At 43.5% G+C, this 24,645-nt stretch overlaps 1 protein-coding gene across 1 annotated transcript in view; it reads left to right on the top strand.

The window, feature by feature from the left end:
* The window catches only part of LOC311132764 (neurabin-1-like), a gene marked incomplete at its 5' end in the record, with an annotated part of 114,751 nt that extends 98,736 nt beyond the window's left edge, over window positions 1-16,015 (top strand). The window contains 8 exons of the mRNA XM_084166060.1: window positions 985-1,073; window positions 3,874-4,018; window positions 9,851-9,971; window positions 11,244-11,292; window positions 13,443-13,562; window positions 13,873-13,896; window positions 14,226-14,408; window positions 15,023-16,015. Coding sequence (XP_084022186.1) covers window positions 985-1,073; window positions 3,874-4,018; window positions 9,851-9,971; window positions 11,244-11,292; window positions 13,443-13,562; window positions 13,873-13,896; window positions 14,226-14,408; window positions 15,023-15,175 — 884 coding nt within the window. The 3' untranslated portion in view covers window positions 15,176-16,015. The remainder of the gene's footprint in view (window positions 1-984; window positions 1,074-3,873; window positions 4,019-9,850; window positions 9,972-11,243; window positions 11,293-13,442; window positions 13,563-13,872; window positions 13,897-14,225; window positions 14,409-15,022) is intronic.
* Between the last annotated feature and the right edge of the window lie 8,630 nt (window positions 16,016-24,645).

Here is a 24,645-nt window from a genome sequence, read left to right as displayed (position 1 = left end):
TTGTCACAACACAACTGATTGGCTCAAACGCATTAAGAAGGAAAGAAATTCCACACATTAACTTTTAAGAAGGCACACCTGTTAATTGAAATGCATTCCAGGTGACTACTGTCACGGTTTCGGCCGAGGCTGCTCCTCCTCCTGGTTCGGGCAGGCATCGGCGGTCGTCGTCCCCGGAGTACTAGCTGCCACCGATCTATGTTTCATGTTCGTTTGGTTTGGTCTTGATGTTGTACACCTGTGTCTAGTTAGTCCTCATTAGTGTTCTATTTAAGTCTCGTTGGGTGTGTCTGTGTTTGTGTGTGATTGTTCCTGTCGTATGTTTGCTTGTCGATTTCCTTATTCGCTCGGTTGAGCTTTACTCCACTGTGTTGGAGCGTTTTACGCACCTGTGTAGTGCGCCTTTTGTTTGTCGCCTGCGTGCGTAGTTTCGCCTTCGGGCAAGTTTGTTCTGTTTTCCTTGTTGGATATTCCACTAAAGTCTTTTGGACTATACTTCGGTGTCCTGCGCTTGATTCCACCACTACACCCACCTACAGCATTTATGACAACTACCTCATGAAGCTGGTTGAAAGAATGCCATGAGTGTGCAAAGATGTCATCAAGGCAAAGGGTGGCTACTTTGAAGAATCTCAAATATAAAATCTATTTGTGTAACACTTTTATGGTTACTTTAAATTCCATATGTGTTATTTCATAGTTTTGATGTCTTCACTATTATTCTACAATGTAAAAAATAGTCAAAATAAAGAAAAACCCTTGAATGAGTAGGTGTGTCCAAACTTTTGTTTGGTAGTGTATATTTTCATGTATTCCATAGCAAGAGGACCTTTGTTAGCCTGGTCCCAGATCTGTTTACACTATAATGTTGAGTCCTTGTCATGCCAAACATGATAGCACAAACAGATCTGGGATCAGGCTAGACCTTTATGACTGTTGTAGACATGTAATTGATGATAACTAAGGATGTGTGTGTTGTTCCAGAGCTGAGTGAGGCGGATCCCCACACTGGAAGCATACAGAGACTCTCCAGAGGACTACTACAGGACAGCATCAGCTCTACAGAGGGAGAGGTTTGTATGGACACACACACGCATGGTGAACGCATGGGCACACTCGCATGGTGAACACACACATGAGCACACACACATGTGCACACACAGGACCTGTTCTGCTGACTCACACAGACTTTAGTCTCAATGATGATATCATCAGTCTGCTATAATCACTACCAGATGTTGGATCAACATTACTCATTGAAAATGAATTGAACTGGTTTCATATTATGTTTTATTCAAGTGAATCATGCAGAGAGTGTGTGTGGGTAGCCCTGTCTGTCCTCTGCCCTTATATAAAAGCCTTTATGTAATGTATTAATTACTGGCTACGAGTCTGTGCCCTGCGGCACACCTATTTAATCCTGAGTGGTGTCAAAACCTATTCTCCCTCCTTACTGAGTTAATTGCTGGGAAAGTCTCTTTTGGAAAACACTATTTCCCAGTTATAAGCTTTTTCCCTTAATCAGCAATAATATTGAGCAGTGGTTCACCCCCAAATGTCACCCTATTCCCTTTATAATGCACTGCTTTGGACCAGGGCCCATAGGACTCAGCACTATATAGGGAATAGGGTGCCATTTGGGACGCAATCTCGGAATATAGTATATAGGCTTAGAAAAGCAGGAAGACAGACAGTCACCAGCCACTGTACTGAAGACAGACAGTCACCAGCCACTATACTGAAGACAGACAGTCACCAGCCACTATACTGAAGACAGACAGTCACCAGCCACTGTACTGAAGACAGACAGTCACCAGCCACTATACAGAAGACAGACAGTCACCAGCCACTGTACTGAAGACAGACAGTCACCAGCCACTATACTGAAGACAGACAGTCACCAGCCACTATACTGAAGACAGACAGTCACCAGCCACTATACAGAGGACAGACAGTCACCAGCCACTATACTGAAGAAAGACAGTCACCAGCCACTATACTGAAGACAGACAGTCACCAGCCACTGTACTGAAGACAGACAGTCACCAGCCACTATACAGAAGACAGACAGTCACCAGCCAGTATACTGAAGACAGACAGTCACCAGCCACTGTACTGAAGACAGACAGTCACCAGCCACTATACAGAAGACAGACAGTCACCAGCCACTATACAGAAGACAGACAGTCACCAGCCACTATACTGAAAACAGATAGTCACCAGCCACTGTACTGAAGACAGACAGTCACCAGCTACTATACTGAAGACAGACAGTCACCAGCCAATATACAGAGGACAGACAGTCACCAGCCACTGTACTGAAGACAGACAGTCACCAGTCACTGTACTGAAGACAGACAGTCACCAGCCACTATACAGAAGACAGACAGTCACCAGCCACTATACTGAAGACAGACAGTCACCAGCCACTGTACTGAAGACAGACAGTCACCAGTCACTGTACTGAAGACAGACAGTCACCAGTCACTATACAGAAGACAGACAGTCACCAGTCACTGTACTGAAGACAGACAGTCACCAGCCACTATACTGAAAACAGACAGTCACCAGCCACTGTACTGAAAACAGACAGTCACCAGCCACTATACTGAAGACAGAAAGTCACCAGCTACTATACTGAAAACAGACAATCACCAGCCACTATACTGAAGACAGACAGTCACCAGACACTACACAGAGGAGACAGTACCAGCCACTATACTGAAGACAGTCACCAGTCACTATACAGAAGACAGACAGTCACCAGCCACTATACAGAAGACAGACAGTCACCAGCCACTATACTGAAGACAGACAGTCACCAGCCACTGTACTGAAGACAGACAGTCACCAGTCACTGTACTGAAGACAGACAGTCACCAGTCACTATACAGAAGACAGACAGTCACCAGTCACTGTACTGAAGACAGACAGTCACCAGCCACTATACTGAAAACAGACAGTCACCAGCCACTGTACTGAAAACAGACAGTCACCAGCCACTATACTGAAGACAGAAAGTCACCAGCTACTATACTGAAAACAGACAATCACCAGCCACTATACTGAAGACAGACAGTCACCAGACACTACACAGAGGAGACAGTACCAGCCACTATACTGAAGACAGTCACCAGTCACTGTACTGAAGACAGACAGTCACCAGTCACTATACAGAAGACAGACAGTCACCAGTCACTGTACTGAAGACAGACAGTCACCAGCCACTATACTGAAAACAGACAGTCACCAGCCACTGTACTGAAAACAGACAGTCACCAGCCACTATACTGAAGACAGACAGTCACCAGTCACTGTACTGAAGACAGACAGTCACCAGCCACTGTACTGAAGACAGACAGTCACCAGCCACTATACAGAGGACAGACAATCACCAGCCACTATACTGAAGACAGACAGTCACCAGCCACTATACAGAAGGAAGTCATGCAATTAGTGTGTAACCTTTACTACGGTAAGATAACCACCTGAGGATAATGATGCAGAGAAGGAGGGAGGGAGGGAGGGAGGGAGGGAGGGAGGGAGGGAGGGAGGGAGGGAGGGAGAGAACATGTTTCATTTACAGAGCTAGGTGGCTGTCAGGTGCCTCAGGGTGGACTGTCTCAGGGTGGACTGTCTCAGGGTAGACTGTCTCAGGGTAGACTGTCTCAGGGTAGACTGTCTCAGGGTAGACTGTCTCAGTTTCTCTGATTTTTGATAGCATTGTTAAAGTAAATCTCTCTCTGTGTTCGTCTCTTTCTATCTCCTTCCATCTTTCTCCTTCTTTATTGATCCCTCCCTCCATCCTTCTTACTCTGTCCCCCCTTCTCCTTCCCCCCCCCCCCCCCTCTCTCTCTCTCCCTCGCTTCCCAGGCATCAGAGAGCCCTGGCAGTACTTGTTCGTCCATCCGGAGTGCAGCCTCCAGTACTGTGGATGAGTCCAGAGCCTCCAGGGCCCCTGGCAGTGCTGAGGGCTCCCCCAGACACAACCTCCTTCAGCAGGCTGCAGACAACAACGGTCAGTGTAGAACCACATCATACACCATTATACCTAAAGTGTTATCCACATCATTAAAGGTGCTCCAAGATGGCGTAGCAGTGCGGTCGTGTACTCTGTAGTGTGTCCGTGTAAATAGCCTGTATTTTTTTTTTTTTAAATATATTTCCCTATCACACTTTTCATCCTTCTACTAAATATACTTTCCTGCAACCCGCCTCACTCAATGTGGAACGGATTCTATTATTGACGTACCTTTTATCTAGAATCTCCAGTTGAAACTAGCTAGCCAGCTAACTAGCTACTTGCTATTAGCCACCGTTAGCGTTTTTTCACCCAGAACATCGGATTTTCTGCCGGAATAACTGAATCACTGGACCTTAACACCGGATCGCAACTAGCTAGCCGCAACCGAATGGATGTTGCTGTTGGCTAATCACCACTGCCCCCGAAGCAAGCACCAGTTAGCCTTGAGCTAGCCGCGAGCCAGGCCCATATCCCGGCTATCTACCTCTCTGTCTACCGGATGGGAGTAGCCAGCTAACTAGCTACTTGCTATTAGCCACCGTTAGCGGTTTTTCACCATTGTCCGTGGCCTGCACTACCTACCAGCCAGCTCTAGCCTGGACTATTATCGGCCAGTCTGCACTGTCTGCACAGCACGTTATCGACCCAGAACATATCTGATTTTCTGCCGGAATCACTGAATCACTGGACCTTTAACACCGGATCATCGCAACTAGCTAGCTGCAACCGAATGGATGTTGTTGTTGGCTAATCAGCCTTGAGCTAGCCTCGAGTCAGGCCCATCTCCTGGCTATCTACCTCTCTGTCAACCGGACGGGACCTCCTAGTGTCAACACGGAGCCCCGCCGATCCATCACGACTGGTCTGCCGACGTAATCGTCTGTGGTTTCAACAGGCTTCCCGTTGCGACGACCACGAAGATCCATCTGCTAGCCCCGGCCCGCAAGCACACGCAATCAACAGCCGTGCTTCCTGCTCGCCTGTGCTGTAGCACCAATTCGAACTGCTCTCGGACTCACATATTGCTGTTCACTGGACCTTATGATCACTCAGCTGCACAGCTGATGCCTGCTGGACTGTTCCTTTACACGATACCCTGTCCTGTTTATCTGTTTAGCCTCAGCCCAAACTTTCATCGCCATTACCAGTTGTTGTCTTAGCTCTCTCGAATAACACCTGTGATTGCTTTATGCCTCTCTCCCATGTCAATATGCCTTGCCTATTGCTGTTCCAGTTAGTTCTTATTATACAATTTCACTGTAGAGCCCCAAGTCCCTCTCAAACTGCCTCAAATAGCTCCTTTGTTCCACCCCCTATACACGCGGAGACCGGCTCAATCAGTGCATCCAGTGATGCTATCTCTTTCATTGTTACCCAACGCTTAGGTTTAACTCCACTGTACTCATATCCTTCCATATCCTTGTCTGTACATAATGCCCTGAATCTATTCTACAACGCCCGGAAATCTGCCCTTTTTATTCTCTGTACCCAACGCACTAGAAGACCAGTTCTTAAAGCCTTTAGCCGTATCCTTATTCTAGTCCTCCTCTGTTCCTCTGGTGATGTAGAGGTTAACCCAGGCCCTGCAGCCCCCAGTATCACTCCTACTCCCCAGGCGCTATCATTGGTTGACTTCTGTAAACGTAAAAGCCTTGGTTTTTTGCATGTTAACATCAGAAGCCTCCTCCCTAAGTTTGAGTTATTCACTGCGTTAGCACACTCCGCCAACCCTGATGTTCTAGCAGTGTCTGAATCCTGGCTTAGGAAGGCCACCAAAAATGCAGAAATGTCCATCCCCAACTACAACATTTTCCGTCTAGATAGAACTGCCAAAGGGGGTGGAGTTGCAATCTACTGTAGAGATAGCCTGCAGAGCTCTATCATACTATCCAGGTCTGTGCCCAAACAGTTTGAGCTCCTACTTTAAAAAATCCACCTTTCCAGAAATAAGTCTCTCACTGTTGCCGCTTGCTACAGACCCCCCTCAGCCCTCAGCTGTGCCCTGGACACCATATGTGAATTGATTGCCCCCCATCTATCCTCAGAGTTCGTACTGCTTGGTGACCTAAACTGGGACTATACTTAACACCCCGGCCATCCTACAATCCAAACTAGATGCCCTTAATCTCACACAAATTATCAAGGAACCTACCAGGTACAACTCTAAATCCGTAAACATGGGCACCCTCATAGATATCATCCTGACTAACTTACCCTCTAAATACACCTCCGCTGTCTTCAACCAGGATCTCAGCGATCACTGCCTTATTGCCTGCGTCCATAACGGGTCCGCGGTCAAACGACCACCCCTCATCACTTTAAAATGCCCCCTAAAACACTTTAGCGAGCAGGCCTTCCTAATTGACCTGGCCCAGGTATCCTGGATGGATATCGATCTCATTCCGTCAGTAGAGGATGCCTGGTTGTTCTTTAAAAGTGCTTTCCTCTCAATCTTAAATAAGCATGCCCCATTCAAAAAATTCAGAACTAAGAACAGATAAAGCCCCTGGTTCTCCTCAGACTTGACTGCCCTTGACCAGCACAAAAACATCCTGTGGCATACTGCATTAGCATCGAATAGCCCCCGCGATATGCAACTTTTCAGGGAAGTCAGGAAAGCAAAGGCTAGCTTTTTCAAACAGACATTTGCATCCTGTAGCACTAACTCCAAAATGTTTTGTGACACTGTAAAGTCCATGGAGAATAAGAGCACCTCCTCCCAGCTGCCCACTGCACTGAGGCTAGGAAACACTATCACCACCGATAAATCTACAATAATCGAGAATTTCAACAGGCATTTTGCTACGGCTGGCCATGCTTTCCACCTGGCTACCACTACCCCGGCCACCAGCTCTGCACCCTCCGCTGCAACTTGCCCATGCCCCATGTCTTAAGGACAGATGTTGTATGCGATGATTTACTGTTGGTTTGTTTACTGAAGTGGCATTGGAGTACGAGGTCCAAGTTCAAAGTGCATTCAGAGGTAATGCACGGTGGGGGCAAAAATAATAAGAGGGATTTGCAGAAGAGGAGCAACAAACAAAACAAGCTTTAATCCAAGGACACATCTCAAGCCTTTGGCTACTGTAAGTCTTAGAGCTAGTGATCACAGTATGCATTAATACAAGCTGCTTCCCAAATGACACACTATTTCCTTGCATTAATACAAGCTGCTTCCCAAATGACACACTATTCCCTACATAGTTCTCCTCAGACTTGACTGCCCTTGACCAGCACAAAAACATCCTGTGGCGTACTGCATTAGCATCGAACAGCCCCCGCGATATGCAACTTTTCAGGGAAGTCAGGAACCAATATACACAATCAGTTAGGAAAGCAAAGGCTAGCTTTTTCAAACAGAAATTTGCATCCTGTAGCACTAACTCCAAAAAGTTTTGGGACACTGTAAAGTCCATGGAGAATAAGAGCACCTCCTCCCAACAGCCCACTACACTGAGGCTAGGAAACACTGTCACCACCGATAAATCTACAATAATTGCGAATTTCAACAAGCATTTTGCTACGGCTGGCCATGCTTTCCACCTGGCTACCACTACCCAGGCCACCAGCTCTGCACCCTGCCCATGCCCCCCCCCCCCCCCCGCTTCTCCTTCACACAAATTCAGACAGCTGATATTTTGAAAGAGCTGAAAAATCTGGACCCCTACAAATCAGCTGGGCTAGACAATCTGGACCCTTTCTTTCTAAAATTAGCTGCTGAAATTGTCGCAACCCCTATTACTAGCCTGTTCAACCTCTCTTTCGTAACGTCTGAGATCCCCAGAGATTGGACAGCTGCCGCGGTCATCCCCCTCTTCAAAGTGGGTGACACTCTAGATCCAAACTGTTACAGACCTATATCCATCCTGCCCTGCCTTTCGAAAGTATTTGAAAGCCAAGTTAACAAACAGATCACCGACCATTTCGAATCCCACCGCACCTTCTCCGCTATGCAATCCGGTTTCCGAGCTGGTCATGGGTGCACCTCAGCCACGTTCAAGGTCCTAAACGATATTATAACCGCAATCGATAATACAGTACTGTGCAGCCGTCTTCATCGACCTGGCCAAGGCTTTTGACTCTATCAACCACCGCATTCTTATTGGCAGACTAAATAGCCTTGGTTTCTCAAATGACTGCCTCGCCTGGTTCACCAACTACTTCTCAGATAGAGTTAAATGTGTCAAATCGGAGGGCCTGTTGTCTGGACCTATGGCAGTCTATATGGGGGTGCCACAGGGTTCAATTCTCGGGCCGACTCTTTTCTCTGTGTATATCAATGATGTCGCTCTTGCTGCTGGTGACTCTCAGATCCACCTCTACGCAGACGACACCATACATCTGGCCCTTCATTGGACACTGTGTTAACAAACCTCCAAACGAGCTTCAATGCCATACAACACTCCTTCCGTAGCCTCTAGCTGCTCTTAAACACTAGTAAAACTAAATGCATGCTCGTCAATCGAACGCTGCTGGCACCCGCCCACCCGACTAGAATCACTACTCTCGGCGGTTCTGACCTAGAGTATGTGGACAACTACAAATACCTAGGTGTCTGGTTAGACTGTAAACTCTCCTTCCAGACTCACATTAAGCATCTCCAATCCAAAGTTAAATCTAGAATCAGCTTCCTATTTCGCAACAAAGCCTCCTTCACTCATGCTGCCAAACATGCCCTCGTAAAACTGACTATCCTACCGATCCTTGACTTCGGCGATGTCATTTACAAAATAGCCTCCAACACTCTACTCAGCAAATTGGATGTAGTCTATCACAGTGCCATCCGTTTTGTCACCAAAGCCCCATATACTACCCACCATGGTGACCTGTACGCTCTTGTTGGCTGGTCCTCACTACATATTCGTCGCCAAACCCACTGGCTCCAGGTCATCTATAAATCACTGCTAGGCAAATCCCTGCCTTATCTTCGCTCATTGGTCACCATAGCAACACCCACCCGTAGTATGCGTTCCAGCAGGTATATCTCACTGGTCATCCCTAAAGCCAACACCTCCTTTGGCCGCCATTCCTTCCAGTTCTCTGCTGCCAATGACTGGAACGAACTGCAAAAATCTCTGAAGCTGGAGACTCTTATCTCCCTCACTAACTTTAAGCATCAGTTGTCAGAGCACCTCACCGATCACTGCACCTGTACACAGCCCATCTGAAATTAGCCCACCCAACTACCTCATCCCCCTATTGTTATTTATTTTGCTCATTTGCACCCCAGTATCTCTATTTGCACATCATCTCTTACACATCTATCATTCCAGTGTTAATACGAAATTGTAATTATTTTGCACTATGGCCTATTTATTGCCTTACCTCCATAACTTGCTACATTTGCACACACTGTATATATATTTTCTGTTGTATTTTTGACTTTATGTTTTGTTTACCCCATATGTAACACTGTGTTGTTGTTTTTATCGCACTGCTTTGCTTTATCTTGGCCAGGTCGCAGTTGTAAATGAGAACTTGTTCTCAACTGGCTTACCTGGTTAAATAAAGGTGAAATAAAAATAAAAAAATAAAAAGGGAAAGTTAACTCATCTTTTAGTATTTTGTTCATTAGTCCACTGTTAATATAATCATCCCAAAATTGTAGATGTCATAGGTCAAGTTTTCAAAATAGAGCGCTTTCAGTACAGAGCAAAAACTGTTATGATGATGTGGGCAGCATCTCAAGAATATGAATGCGGAACCTACATTGTCTTCAATGATGATTTCCGAGAAAGTCACGTCCTTGATTACAATGTAGTGATATTACTACTTGTTGCTGTATGTTTGCATCTATTTCTTGAACCTCTCTGATGATGTGTGCAGGGTCTCAGTCTCCTGTGGTGTCCAGCCCCTCTCTCAGCCTGGAGGAGAAGACCACCAGGAGCCGTCTGGACCCACTGACACGAAGCAAAGGGAAAGATCCCAGAAACTCACCTGAAAACAGGTACTAACCACCTCTCTGCCACTGTGTTCCTCTGGCTCCGGGGTGAAGTTTCCCCTAGGTACAGATCTGTGTGTCTGTGACGGCACTCTTCGAAAAAAAGGTGCTATTTAGAACCTAAAAGGGTTCTTCGGCTGTCCGCATAGGAGAACCCTTTGAATAACCCTTTTTGGTTCCATGTAGAACCCTCTGTGGAAAGGGTTCTACATGGAACCCAAAATAATTTTACCTGGAACCAAAAACAGTTCTCCCATGGGGACAGCCGAAGAACCCTTTTGGAAAAGTTTTTTCTAAGAGTGTGGTAAACTAAATCCCCACTGTGGGTCTGACTCTGTAACTCAGTGAGGCTGGCTCTGGTTGGCTGGCAGCAGCTGCTGTGACTGCAGACAGCAACACAGCTGGGACTCCTACACAACCCACAGGGATCACTGCACACCCCTCCCACCCCCAAGATCCACCCCTCCATCCCACAAAAACCACCCCTCCGTCGATAAACTCTTTCACAACCCTAACTTACCCCCCAACCCCACCCCTCCTCCGCCAGAACACCACTGGATTGGGCTGGGGTATGTGTGTGGATCAATCGATGGACAACACATGTAGAAGTAGCCTATCCTAGTTGCTTGCTCTATGGCTGTCCATTCATGTGAATGGTAGCAAGAGCTTACTGTGCCGTACTACGCACACACGCATACACTCACATACATACACACACACACACACACACACACACACACACACACACACACATACATACTCACACACACAGTAGTCAGGTCTTATGTTTAGTAGATGTATTTCTGTGTGACTCAGCCGTGGATCAGAGAGAGGTCAATTTGTCCACTCCCTTTAGCATCCACCTCACCTCCAACACTGCCTGGGTCAGTTCACTATGCTCCTCCCTGTTATTCTTACAGAGAAACACAGGACAACAAAGACAGCGGGATACTACATGAACCTGTCTGGTTTCTTCATCTCCTTTTAAGTGTCATTCTCTGGTGCAGGTGTTTTACTGGTGTGAATCTCTCTGGAGGTGCAGGCGTTTTACTGGTGTGAATCTCTCTGGAGGTGCAGGCGTTTTACTGGTGTGAATCTCTCTGGAGGTGCAGGCGTTTTACTGGTGTGAATGTTTAGTAACTCTGGCTCTGTTTGTAGGTGTTTGTCACAATCTGTTGTTCTGTTTTTTTCTACCAACATCTACCTATTTTTACACTGTTATTGTATCTCAATGTGGGATCTGTGTTTTCTCTACTAACCCATGTCTCTTCTCCCCAGTTCTACAGAGCCCTCTGCTGAGAATAGCCCAGAGAAGCTCAAGGCCAAGGTATGTGTGAAGAGAAGTCCAAACGGTGTGTCTGTAGTGGTACTAGACTAGCCAGGTCCCAAGCTGTACGCACAGTAACTCTTCTGTCCTTGTATAGATGATAGGCGGATGATAGGCTGATGATAGTGTGAATTCATTTTACAGTTGGCTTCAGCACAGACAGTATGGGTACCAGGCTAGTACTGGACCATGAGGGTTTAAACTATTGACATTGATTCAATACTGTAGACTCTGGCTGCGTCCCAAATTGCACTCTCTTCCCTACATAGGGTCAAAAGTAGTGCACTATGTAGGGAAGAGAGTGCTATTTGGGAAACCGACATTGATTCGATACTGTTGGCACGGTGAACAGAAACAGGGCATCTACATGATAATACGTATTGTGTGCTAATGCAGATAATACCTATAGGCTATTTATTATGTTGCATATTGTTTGTTCACATTGCATTGATTTAACCTGTGTCTGGTTTTGATGCGTTTAACAGAAATCTCTTACATGGCCCCACTTCTTATCCTATTCATATTACTTGGTATTGTATTTATTTTTGTTTGCTCCAATCATACCCAATCAAACAGAATACAAACAAGTACTGTACATCACAGGAGGTTGGTGACACCTTAATTGGGAGGACAGGCTTGTGGTAATGTGGAATGGTATCAAATACATCAAACACATGGTTTCCATGGTTTCCATGTGTTTGATGCCATTCCATTCGCTCCGTTCCAGCCATTATTCTTTTTTTCATTTTAGTCATTAACAGACACTCTTATCCAGAGCGACTTACAGTTAGTGAGTGCATACATTTTTCATACTGGCCCACCATGGGAATCGAACCCACAACTCTGGCATTGCAAATGCCACGCTCTACCAACTGAGCTACAGGGGAGCCGTCCTACCCTCAGCAGCCTCCACTGATGTACATAGCAGGGCATGACATGGTCTAAGTTAATTTCAGTAATTTACACAAATATAGAGCCATATTGGATTAGACTTAAGTTAATTAAATCAAATGGAAATCTGACCAGTAATGAATCAATCATCATTTCTTCAAGAATGTGAATCATCATTTATTTATTTATTTTAATTTCAGAGGTTGGGTTTTTCTCTTTCAATCACATTATCTGGCTCTCAATTTGTGACTGGCTGTTTGATTTGTACATAGTAATTCATTAGTTAGATATTCTCTAGCCACTGATGTTATCAATCAAGGTATAGCAATTGGGAAATCACTTCAATATAATATCCAATTTCTTGCATAGTACCTAGTCTTTCATCCCTGATACATAACCCTAAGGCAGGTCTAGGCAACAGCGATTTTGTTTTGCCCCCCAAAGTTTTTAGTAAAGGAATACTTTAAAATCACCAGGAATTCAGCTTAAAATGTGTTTAATTTAGGAAATCTGTTCCCAAGTATTCCCACAAATAAAAAAAGAGACGCGATCGTGTGTCAATGTAATCAAGGTATGAAATGATTGTTATTTTTCTGGGCTTAGTTGTGGTCAATTTGCAGTGTACAAATCATTATAATAATTTTCTGGCCCCCGACCATCCGCTCCAACAAAAATCGGCCCGTGGCTGAATCTAGTTGCCTACCCCTCCCCTAAGGTGAGGTTCAAGTGCCGTATCTCTCTCTTCTCATATTAAGATGCCCCCAGTCTGTCTGCCAGACAGCGTTTATTATTGTTATCACTGGGGATAGGCAGAACTACTGAGGTCTCACAGGTAAACACACACACATAAACACACATGCACATGTGTGTTCACTCACACACACACATATGCATGCGGTGCACATACACACACACAGACAGACATATGCACACACATACACACACACACACACACACCTCTAGGTCAAGATGACTCAGTTCAGCTACAGATCCCCAGACAACTCAAACCACAGTAAAATTGCACATTTAACTTCATTATGCAGTATAATATTAAAGTTATATTTCATTACGTCACATACATTTTTTTATCATTGAATAATACAATACGTCCATGAATTAGCCATAGGTCCGCAGAATAATCCCCACTACTTTTGATCAGGGCCCATAGAGCACTAAATAGGGAATAGGATGCCATTTTGGATGTAAACAATGTTTTGACTGAGGACTAATAGACTTCTGCATGGTGTTGTTCTCCATAGGGTCCTGTGGTGAAGGATGATCTGAGTACCAGCAGTAGCAGCTCAGGGGAGGTCAGTGGTCTGCTGACTGAAGCCAAGATGTCCGGTCGCTCACACACCCTGGTGCTCTCCTCAGACGAGGTGAGAAAGAAAGATTTGATCTCACATAAAGTATCAACCCAGTATCAACAATGGCCTGTTCCCTGTTTAATTCCTTACAACTTATATTCAATTTAACTAACTTTGATGTAAGCAACTGTAGGTTCACTATTCAGCCATTTTGGATCTTGTATGTACCCTGCAGGGTTTCCCAAACTCGGTCCTGGGGCCCCCCCTGGGTGCAGGACCGAGTTTGGGAAACCCTGCTGTGTGCCCTGTCCCGCTGCTGCTACTGTGTTTTTGTGTTAACTGGCCTCTCCTGTCCTGTTGTCCCCCTTGCTGCTATGTTCAGAGTCTGGATATGATAGATGAGGAGGTGAGATCAGGCTCTGAACGGCCACCAAGGCTGCTAAAAGGAAATGTGTTTACATCACACACATGCCTCCCATCCGTCAATAATTCTCATATTGTTTTAACATACCGGTAGATACTCCAAAACCTTGGAGTTCATGTCTCTTATGTGATGTTCAGTCTTCAGCATGCTGTCAACTTCTATTCTTAACATTTAGAAATTATTCATTTTAAAATCACCCATCACTATGTGTTTGCTCTCGTCGCTGCATGTGGAGACAGAAATAATGGTTTTAGAAAGCTTGGTTCTCTGTAGACCTCCAACCGTGTGTGTGTGTGTGTGTGTGTGTGTAGATCCTAGATGAGGGCCAGTGCCCCAAGCAGCACCAGTGGCAGAACCTCATTGTGACAGAGTGGACCTCCCAGCAGGTGTCCCGCTGGCTCATGGGACTAAACCTGGAGCAGTACATCCCAGAGTTCACGGCCAAGAATGTAGACGGAGACCAGCTACTGCAGCTGGACAGCAATGAGCTCAAGGTAAAGGGCTGAAGCCTGTGTTAATGTGCATATCCAGCTGTGTTAGTTACTTCGGGATTCAATCCGAGTTGCGCTATAGAGCACCGCACTATACAGTCGACAATGCGCCTTTTAAAAGCATTTTCCCCGACATTCGCCGAGATCGCATTCATGGTAAAGCATCATGTCAGCTCAAATGTAAAAGTCTGATAAAGTGCGCTTCTCTACAACGTGCCTTGGATTGAATCCTGGCCTTAGTTCCTAGTTAGTTACTGGTAAGTTACTAGTATAACCTTGTTTACATTTTGTCATATTAGGGTGTTTGGTGAAACCCGCCAACCTATAAGTAGTTTAACGTTTGAATATAGTAATTGATTCTGAATACATTTCTGTCATTAGCTTATATACTTGCCCTGAAGCTTTGAAACCAAAGATATTAACTGTAAAAAAAATAAAATAAAAAAAAAAACAGGCAGGCAGGCAGAAATTGTTACAGCTCCTGATGTATTTTATTGGACCATAGCTGCTGCGTTCCATTCCCTGGACTTGATTTCCCTTACTGATATGCACCTGTTCACTCACATCCCCTCCATATCTGATCCCTGTCCTGTATGTGTGTGTGTGTGTGTGTACAGACCCTTGGCGTTGCCTCCTCCCAGGACCGGGCTCTGATCAAGAAGAAGGCAAAGGACCTCAAGGTTCTGATGGAGAAAGCTCGGAGGAACCGGGAGAAACTGGACAAACAGCGAGAGAAGCTCCGTAAGAAAGAGCTGGAGCAGCAACAATAACAGGCCCACAAACCCAGCAGCAAGGGCCACTCCGAAACAGCAGAGGGCGCAGCAGAGTAACCCACGGCTTAAGACCTACCTCTCCTTGTCTTTCTACCAACAACCACTACAAAGTAGCATCTCCAGGGATAGAAACAGTCACCAGAACCACTGAGCTGAAATACCAGATGTAGTATGTGATATGTCTATTGATATAACCAGAGATACTTTTAAGGAGGAGATGGGAAACTCCAGTGGAATCGTATTAATGCCCATTGTGTATGTTGCCCATGTGTCATCAATGGGCCCGCAGTGCATTCTGGGCGATTCTGGGACAAGGAGAGCTCAATTGGGCGCTGGGTCAAAAACCCATCATTAACATGAATTTCGTGAACAACAAGTACAACATTACAAATATATTTCCGAGATGTGAGATAATTATCTTGTTCTCTGTAATACCGTATAGCTTTGGAATCGTGACATTACGTACTTTTGAGGAAAACAGGCAGGTTTCTCGATTCATACCCTGACTTTGCGAACTGCGTGACGATTAGCTTAGCAAACGCGTGACGCAGCATGACAACGTGAATGCGATTGGTTGACAGTCTGCTGTGCTGAGTGGGGCGTTATACGTTCCTCCATTCATAGCCCAATGGGATTCCCATCTCCTCCTTTTCTCTAATATCTCTAGTATAACACCTAACAGGACTTGAGTTCAGGCTGTGGAGTTCAGTGCACTACTACTGGAGGCTGTAGCGATGGAGGCTGTCACGCTACTGTACCACCGAACAAATACCTAAATGATAATTGGATAGTAAAGATGCTGCCCACCCACCTGCCTGCCTTTCATCTCATTGTGCATCCTCGTCGAGCAGCATTTCCCAAACTCGGTCCTCGGGACTCCAAGGGGTGCACGTTTAGTTTTTTGCCCAAACACTACACAGCTGATTCAAATGATCAAAGCTTGATGGTTAGTTGATTATTTGAATCAGCTGTGTAGTGCTAGGGCAAAAACCAAAATGTGCACCCCTTGGGGTCCTGAGGACCAAGTTTTGGAAACCCTGTCATAGTGTTTCCAAACCTCCACCTCCATTACATTTGATTTATTTTGCTGTAATTCAGGTTTATTTATTAATTCTGAGTAAAATCTTAATCTCAAAACAGAAACCCCCCAAATGTATCAGCTTCACACCTGTCTGTGTTCCTCCTCTTTCTATGATGTGTTATATAAAACACCTTTAGACACAATGACAATGTACATATAGAGATAAATATGTCACATTTTTATATCATGAACATGTATATCCTGTGCAGATAGATCGATGTATTTATGGAATCTGAATCTTCCCATTATAGCTCTGATGAAGCACATACTCTACAAATGACCTGTGTAGTGGATGGTGAGGCAATACCCAGATCTCACCACTAGGTGGGGCAATACCTAGATCTCACCACCAGGTGGGGCAATACCCAGATATCACCACTAGGTGGGGCAATACCTAGATCTCACCACTAGGGGTCAGGCCTGTGTAGTGGATAGTGGGGCAATACCCAGGTCTCACCACTAGGTGGGGCAATAGCTAGATCTCACCATTAGGGGTCAGGCCTGTGTAGTGGATGGTGGGGCAATACTCAGATCCCACCACTAGGAGTCAGGCCTGCTGCTTGGCTCCTACCACCGGAGAATGATGATAACACTGGAACTACTCAAGAGGAACTGAAGTCTATTGAATAGACAAGTTCAAGTCTTACTGGAATAAGAACCAAGTTTGTGGGAAGAAAATGTATTCATACTCCTTACTGGAACTACAATGGAGATCTCAACACTGGATTTCAACTACTGCATTAACTAAACTCTTTAGTCTGCTAACAGTAAACCTGCCTCTGTATCACATCAGAGCACTTCACACAATGAATGACTAAGGACTTAGTGAGTGGACTGATTCCTCTTAGTGTGAAGTGAACCGTTCCATGAATTTGTAACATACAAAGAGAAGGTCCTGTGTATGCATAATATTGTTTCTTCAGCCTCCTGTAACCTGCTTTCAACCTCTTTTTGATATTCTCTGAATCAGGGGTTCTCAAAGTGGGGTCGCGGAGGTACTGTAGGGCATAAGTGGACAGATCTAATATATATGTGTTTTTTTTTTCCATTAATTTTTTTAATGTATATTACTAAAAACAGATTAAATGACTTTTGGCCAAGGGATCTGTGGAATAAGTTTAAAGTGTGTAATACAATGTAATATTATTAATCTACAATGTATGTTCTTAACCCTGGGCAACATGGGCCTAGGAGGCTCACAGGTATATTGGTATCCACAGTACTCCACCAATTATCCATTTTTCAACTCAATACTATTCCCCCAAAATGTTTGTTTTAACCTAAATGCACTGTAATTTAAGCTTTAAAACTGCAAAGTGTTCTCTCTGCCTCATGGCAAAATGTGTAGACTTGTAGGATATTATTTTAAAGCTGCAACAACAAAAAATATCTCTGCATCATGGCAAAATGTGTAGAATTGCAGGAAATTAGCTTGAAAACTGCAAAAAAATTCTCTCTCCCATGCCAAGAGGTGGGCCTTTTAAATGTTCTTTCCCATGGTGCTTTCAAGACAACTGGGAACTCTGAAAAAAAACGTCAGTGATCTTCAGGTCGGAAAGTCAGAGCTCTAAGAGGAGGCCCGAGTTTCTGACTTGGAATTCCGAGTTGGATAACAGTTCGGAGCTAGTTTTTTTCAGAGTTCCCAGTTGTCTTGAACGCACTGAAGTCTGAGGTCGGAGATTTCCGAGTACAGAGTTCCGAGCTCCCAGTTGTCATGAATGCAGCATTTGTTCATCCAGCCATGTAGGCTACTGCAGATGTCCCTGATGAATTTGCTAACACACAAGCGGTCCCCGACCCCAAAAAGTTTGAGAACCCCTGCTCTAAATAACTAAAGTAAAACCCAACCGCTGCCTTAGAAAACTAGAGTAGATTTTCGTAACTCTACCCGCTTCTACCCGATTGTTAAAATAGAGTGAGAGTCATCCATTATTCTATGTCTCAAAGCTGGCAAATAATATGACCATGTCATCATTCTTTTGTGATTTTATCTTTTCAGATGATTCTGTTTGTGTTTTATGCCCTGTGATTACGCAATGGCTTGGTTTCCATGGTTGGCATTTTCAGAACAGGGCATAATGTTTATCCCACTACCTGTGTACACTGAAACATGTGAAGAAAGATACCGAATCTGAAAGAGAGGATTGCATTTGTGTGCAGGTTCATCATTGACTCGGTTTCACCACAGTACATACACGATTACCGAGATTACAAACATTCCACTAGATAGATACAACCTTTTTGGATTTCATATTTCTTTTTCTTAGATACCTTTACATCATTTTTTTTTAAAGGACATTGACATAGTTGTAATGACGTTTTATGCTAAATGTCTTTTGAATATTTTTTAAGCTTATTTGAGTCATTATATTCCATTATCTTACCCAGGAATCATAATTTGTTCATGTTTACATACATTGTATAGCCATTGAAATGTCTCCATGATGGTGATGCTGCTGTTGTTGCAGCGGAGTAGGGTGAAGTTGCCCCTAGACACTGAACAAAGCTGATCCTAGATCTGTGCCTAAGGGAACTTCACCCCGTAGCCTGATGCAACAGAAACATGTAAGGCAGCTTTGGATACTGTAGTTCCCATCCCTGTTAAAGGCACTAGTTAACCCTTTACACTCGTGGGAATTGGCCTATGGATAGGGCTAAATTGAAATGTTTCTTACAGAATAAATATGAAAAGCATATGCATAACCATGGTAGCAATTGAAAGGGAACAGTTTCAAGATTATTAGACCAAAGGTGAGGACACAACTGTTCACCTGACACAAGACTGAATCCAAACATTACACTGTTTACATTCACTGTACTTTTCACCGCATTTGTTGATAACGAAATCTGAAAATACTCTGGATACATTCAGTAACATGATAAGAATATTCCTGGGGTAATGTGGTGTAGGTGCAACATAAGACAAAAACATGTACAAGGGCTTGAGTGAAAGGACTAACTGGTGTCTCCAAGTGGCCACACACCTCTCTAAAGTGTGCACAGTTCCTATGAAATTTCAATGCACTTTTATGACTCAGGGGTCAAGTCACTCTGCCCAGAAAACGTGCTTTAGTGATGAAATGTCACTTCCTTATGTTATATAATACATGTTACCAATACAAATATGATTATTCATGTTCTGAATAGTTCAGTGGGGTCTTTCTTTAACATATCATTAACATTATATCAAAAAAGTCGGATTTCGTAACCTAATACATTTGACAATAAGCACCGAGCTCTGTTGACATAGTGGTGCAGGTTTCTCATAACTTTTTAGGATTTTACATTTTGGGGTAGTCGTCTTCAAAGTTGTTTCTGCGGGTTGCAAAAAGCTAAATTGTCGTGACACGAACTGAATTAAATGTAAAAGGCTTGATGTATGTTCAGCGCTCCGTTGACATTTCAAAGAGATACGATTGTTTTTGAGAGAAATCTTAGAAAAATAACAAGAATTAAGAATTAATATGAAAAGTGTATGTCTCAAAATCGATATCCATCTTACCTCTATATTGTTTTATGTCCTGCGGTTTCGAGAAGAAAGATGACGAGTAACGTTAGCCTTAATTTTTGCACAGAATCCAGACTAGTTGATGTGATGCAATTTTCCAGATAAAAATAAATAAAACATCTCTGGCCTCCATTGATTTAGTCACCCCAATTCTGGCCATCCTTCAAGGGAAAAAACTCCAATAACTTAGAGGATTATCTATACATTTACATATTATTTTACCCATTGGTCAAAATATGCGTTTTTGATTGGACACCCTATATAACGTGCTTTTTTTTATTTTTTTAGCTCTCCTACCTGTGCCATTGAGGAACTAGAGCATGCGCACTTGTTAAGTTTGGAACAGAACCCTGCATACCCGCCATTCACACAATTACTGTTGTTTACGCAATCCAAAAACGGTCCATAAATCGCAATCTGGGTCAGGTGTGCATAATTTGAAAGCCAGTTCTATTTCCAGCATGACGAGCTAAATTATGAAATGCGATATTACAGTGTTAGGCGTTCACAATGCAATTCAGGGAAACAGATCAGCATTATGGTGCACATAGAAATGGGTCATGAGTGCATTCAGGTGCGTGTGCTGCGGTACATTTTCTTCACAATAGACAAACGTAGGCTCATTATTTTCAGAACAACCCAGGGTATGACGCCATGTCATCTTGTAACTGTACATCAAACATAGTGATCATAAACATTGACACTATATGACATGAGTTTTATGATATAGAAATGTGAAGTGCGCATTTAGACTGTGTTTGGCTTGCTTGTATGACATCAAAGCAGTATTTATCATCCTCAACGTCTCATCTTTCAGAATACATAGAGTTCTCTTAATTTACAGCATTTCCCTCACTCAGACAATGTATAGCATGTCACTGTACAGCCACTGCGTTCCAATTTAGGGGGTTTATCAGTGCCCAAGTCTGCCATTTTCAACCCATATAGGGGTACGAGTGTAAAGGGTTAAAGGAATAGTTCACTCCCCCCCAAAAAACATAATCATCATCACAGTTTTTCTCTTTACTGAAAGTGCTCTAGCTTAAAAACTTGACTGCTGAGTGAACTATCCCTTTAAAGGCCAGAATACCAGGTGTGTTGGTGGATGGGATAAGATACATAAATATGATACCTCCATGCAATGCCACTTAGATCACGGTATTAATGTTTATATGGTATTATTTATTATTTTTATGTTAAAAACAAAGCATCTTGTATATTGTTTATAATAACTTATGCAACATTAGTGTATTAACGCATCATTATAATATCAATAAATTGTATGATTACCCTTTTGCCAAAACGAATGTTCATAAAATGTTGTAAAATTGAAAATTCTGATCATCAAATCAAGTGATTACCAATGATTGAAGTTTGTATATTAACCCGATTTAAATTGCATAACCGGAGCAAAACAAATCTCCTTCCTCTTCCATTGTTATTGTAGTTGCAGCATCCTTCCTCTCAAGTTACCCCACTACTACTCTTATAACAGAGCGTCTGGGTTTATGCTCTCATGATGAAACCGTTTTGTAATACTATTCCAATCTATTCCCAACGCTCACCCGCCCAGTCTACCATTGGACAGCACTCTATGAGTTTTGTATGTACAGTAAAAGATGAAAGCAATATGCTGTATTAACCCGGAAGAAGCCTTGTTTTCTACTGTGTCAGTGTGCTGCTTGTGTACAGTTTGTGTGGGGCTGGGGTCGATATGTCCATGAGAATGTTCTGAGAGCGATAGATAGTCATGACTGCTATGCTAGCTGCACACTCTTTCGTTTTCCCCTCTTTCTTTTCTGTCGTTTTCTTGCTGTCCCTCTTTTGTATTCTGATAAATTGAAAGGGCAGCGATCTGTCACACTGAATAAAATGGAACAGAGTCACTGTCATTGTTCCGTCGTTTTCCGTTTCCTCTTTTGTACTGTGTTGAGTCTCATGCAGTCGTCCCCTGTTATTCTTTCAAATTCATGTTGGAGCAGTACTATGAAACCCTGTACAAAAAAACAACATGTTGAAGGTAAAGCTTTTCTATTTTTTCTCATGTCCCTTTTTAGCTCTGGTCCAGGGCGTTAGTGCACGTTCCTATACTACACTCAGAGGCAGAGGCAACTCGTCGTTGTTGTCGTCGCGTGATGGACCAGAGCTAGTCCTCTAACAGTATGAAGAAACCCAGGATGCCTATACTGACAGAGCTCCAGTAGTATTCTCAATATGAATTGAACTCCTTATTTTTTGTCATGAAAAACTCAAGAGAACACACAAAGTAGTGTAAGGACTGCATCCCAAATGGCACCCTATTCCCTATATAGTGTACTACTTTTGACCAGGGCCTATAGCTTGTAGGCCTAGATAATATACACTCATTAACAGGGGCGGTGTGTTCATTAGGGCGATATGGGCGACGCACTGCCAAACGGGAAAAGGAAGGGATTTTTTTCTAATCAATTATATCACGGCAACAGTAGTTATCAGTGTTCTAATCTAGACGTCTGATCTGCCACTAAATGTCCAATCAGGCTAAAGTCGTGCTTCAAATGCCCCCCCCCTCTCATGTAAAACTCTCATGTAAAAAATGTTTTTTTCAAATATCAGAGCTTTCAATACAATCTCTATGGGTTTCTGAGGGCTTGCACTTACGCGCTTTCGTCATACGTAACATAACCATGAACGTAACTAAGAAAAGAGCGGGTAGCAGCGTCAATCAATTCACGTACTACTATCAAGATGGCTAACGTTCAGTGCAACTCGATTGTCTCTTTGAAAGAAGTTCACATCAAAGACCATTCAAAACGAGCTACTGGAGTGTATGCTAGCGGTCATGAGGGAACATATTGTGGAGGAGGTGAAGTCGGCGAACTTCGTAGCTATCCAAGCTGACGAGACCACGGACGTTTCTACACAGACACAGCTGGTGCTTGTGCTGAGGTACATAGATAGCAACCACAAAGTGCAGGAGCGCTTTTTTGAGTTCCTTCCCATCTCGGAATCAACCTCAGTCTCAATCGCCAGTGTGCTTTTGGAGAGACTGAACAGTATTTTTGCCGACGACGAGAAAGTCAAACTGTGGTGCACTGGCACTGTACCAGGTTCTCATGAGCTACAACCTCCAGGAGACGTTCTCTGAGACTGTGACTCTGTTGAACATCCTCATAACTACTCCAATGACAACAGCTGAAGCTGAGAGATGTTTCTCAACTTTGACACGAGTTAAGACATTCCTGCGAAATTTAATGGGCCAGGAACGTCTGAATGCACTGGCCATGCTTTCCATGGAGAGGGAACTAGTCCTCAGCATGCCTGATTTCAATGAGAAAGTCATTGACCGCTTTGCTGCATTGAAAGAGAGAAGAGAACAGTTTCAGTACAAGTAATGTAGCCTCTCTCTCTCTTTGTCCCTCCCTGTCTGTCTCTTTAACACACACACGCCCAAATCAGTTCACAGTTGATGTTGTTTAAAATAGTTATTTTTCATTTTTAAAAAAGTAAAAAAAAAAAAATAATCTGTTCATGTTCATTTTTACAAATCTATACAATTGGCCAGAATATGGTTGTTCATATTTACAAATCTATACAATTGGCCAGAATATGGTTGTTCATTTTTACAAAGCCATACAGATAGCTGTGTTTACCTTTTCTAGAAATTATTTTCAAATTCTGTTTTCAGGCAAAATGTCTATCACTGTTCATTTTCACAAATATATACAAGAGGGCAGAATATGGAAGTCTATAAAAATTTCTTATTACCAATAACTTGCATCAATGTTTTCAGTAGCCTCTATCAAAAGCTCCTGCTTGCTTGTTGTGAATTATGCTCAGGTGCACATATTTCCAATTCAACCATGAGGCAAAAAATGTGGTAAAAGCTCTTGTTGATCCTGCAATCTGAACAAATACCAAGATGCTGTATTTTCAGCTGATATTTCATTTGTTTATGGAAATGCATATTGTTTATGCAGTGTTGAGGAATGTGAAAGAACACCCTTGATTATTTTTACTGTGATAACTTATTTTGCTTTTGTAAGCCAACACTTTTGAGATCAGTCAATAAATGCTTCTGGCATTGACTTATATGCTGCCCCTGTCTTCATGTTGTTGCTGGACATATCTTTTTGAAAATGTGTGTAGGTCACCTAAATCATCAGAAAAATTGCCCCCCCTGAGAATTTTTTCAGGAGCCGCCACTGCACTCATATCACACCCTACAGACAGTGAATACTTCAAATTCAATTTCAGGTGGTTTTCAGAGCTTTGCAGAATGCACAGAATAAGCTTGTTCACTTTTAACATTGCTTGGCTTCCCCACATGGAGCTAAATATAAATGTAATGTATTATACTATTATTATTATCACCTGACCATGTGACTGTGAGCATATCCCCCATAATGCTATTCTGTCCGAGTGTGGACAACACTGGCCAACCCACGTCTGCCTGGTTCAATCAAAACTGAACTGAGTCCCAGGTTACCGTCGTCCCAAATTGAACTTTATTCCCTTTATAGTGCACTACTTTTAACCAGAGCCCTATGGGTTCCATTTGGGACTGATCCCCCTACTCTCACCTACAACCACATGATTCTAGAGGGATTGAAATTTACTCCCCGCTCTCTTTCCCCCTTCCTTCTCTTCTCTCTTTCACTTCCTCCCTTCCTCACTCTTCTCCCTTTCACTTCCTCCCTTCCTCTCTCTTCTCTCTTTCACTTCCTCCCTTCCTCTCTCTTCTCTCTTTCACTTCCTCCCTTCCTCTCTCTTTCACTTCCTCCCTTCATCTCTCTTCTCTCTCACTTCCTCCCTTCCTCTCTCTTTCTCTTTCACTTCCTCCCTTCCGCTCTTCTCTCTCACTTCCTCCCTTCTCTCTTCTCTCTTTCACTTCCTCTT

Source organism: Coregonus lavaretus, assembly GCF_964263955.1.
Source record: "Coregonus lavaretus genome assembly, chromosome: 7".
Taxonomy (NCBI): Eukaryota; Metazoa; Chordata; class Actinopteri; order Salmoniformes; family Salmonidae; genus Coregonus; species Coregonus lavaretus.
Note: the sequence above shows the minus strand (reverse complement) of the source record. Positions and strands in the feature narration are given on the sequence as shown.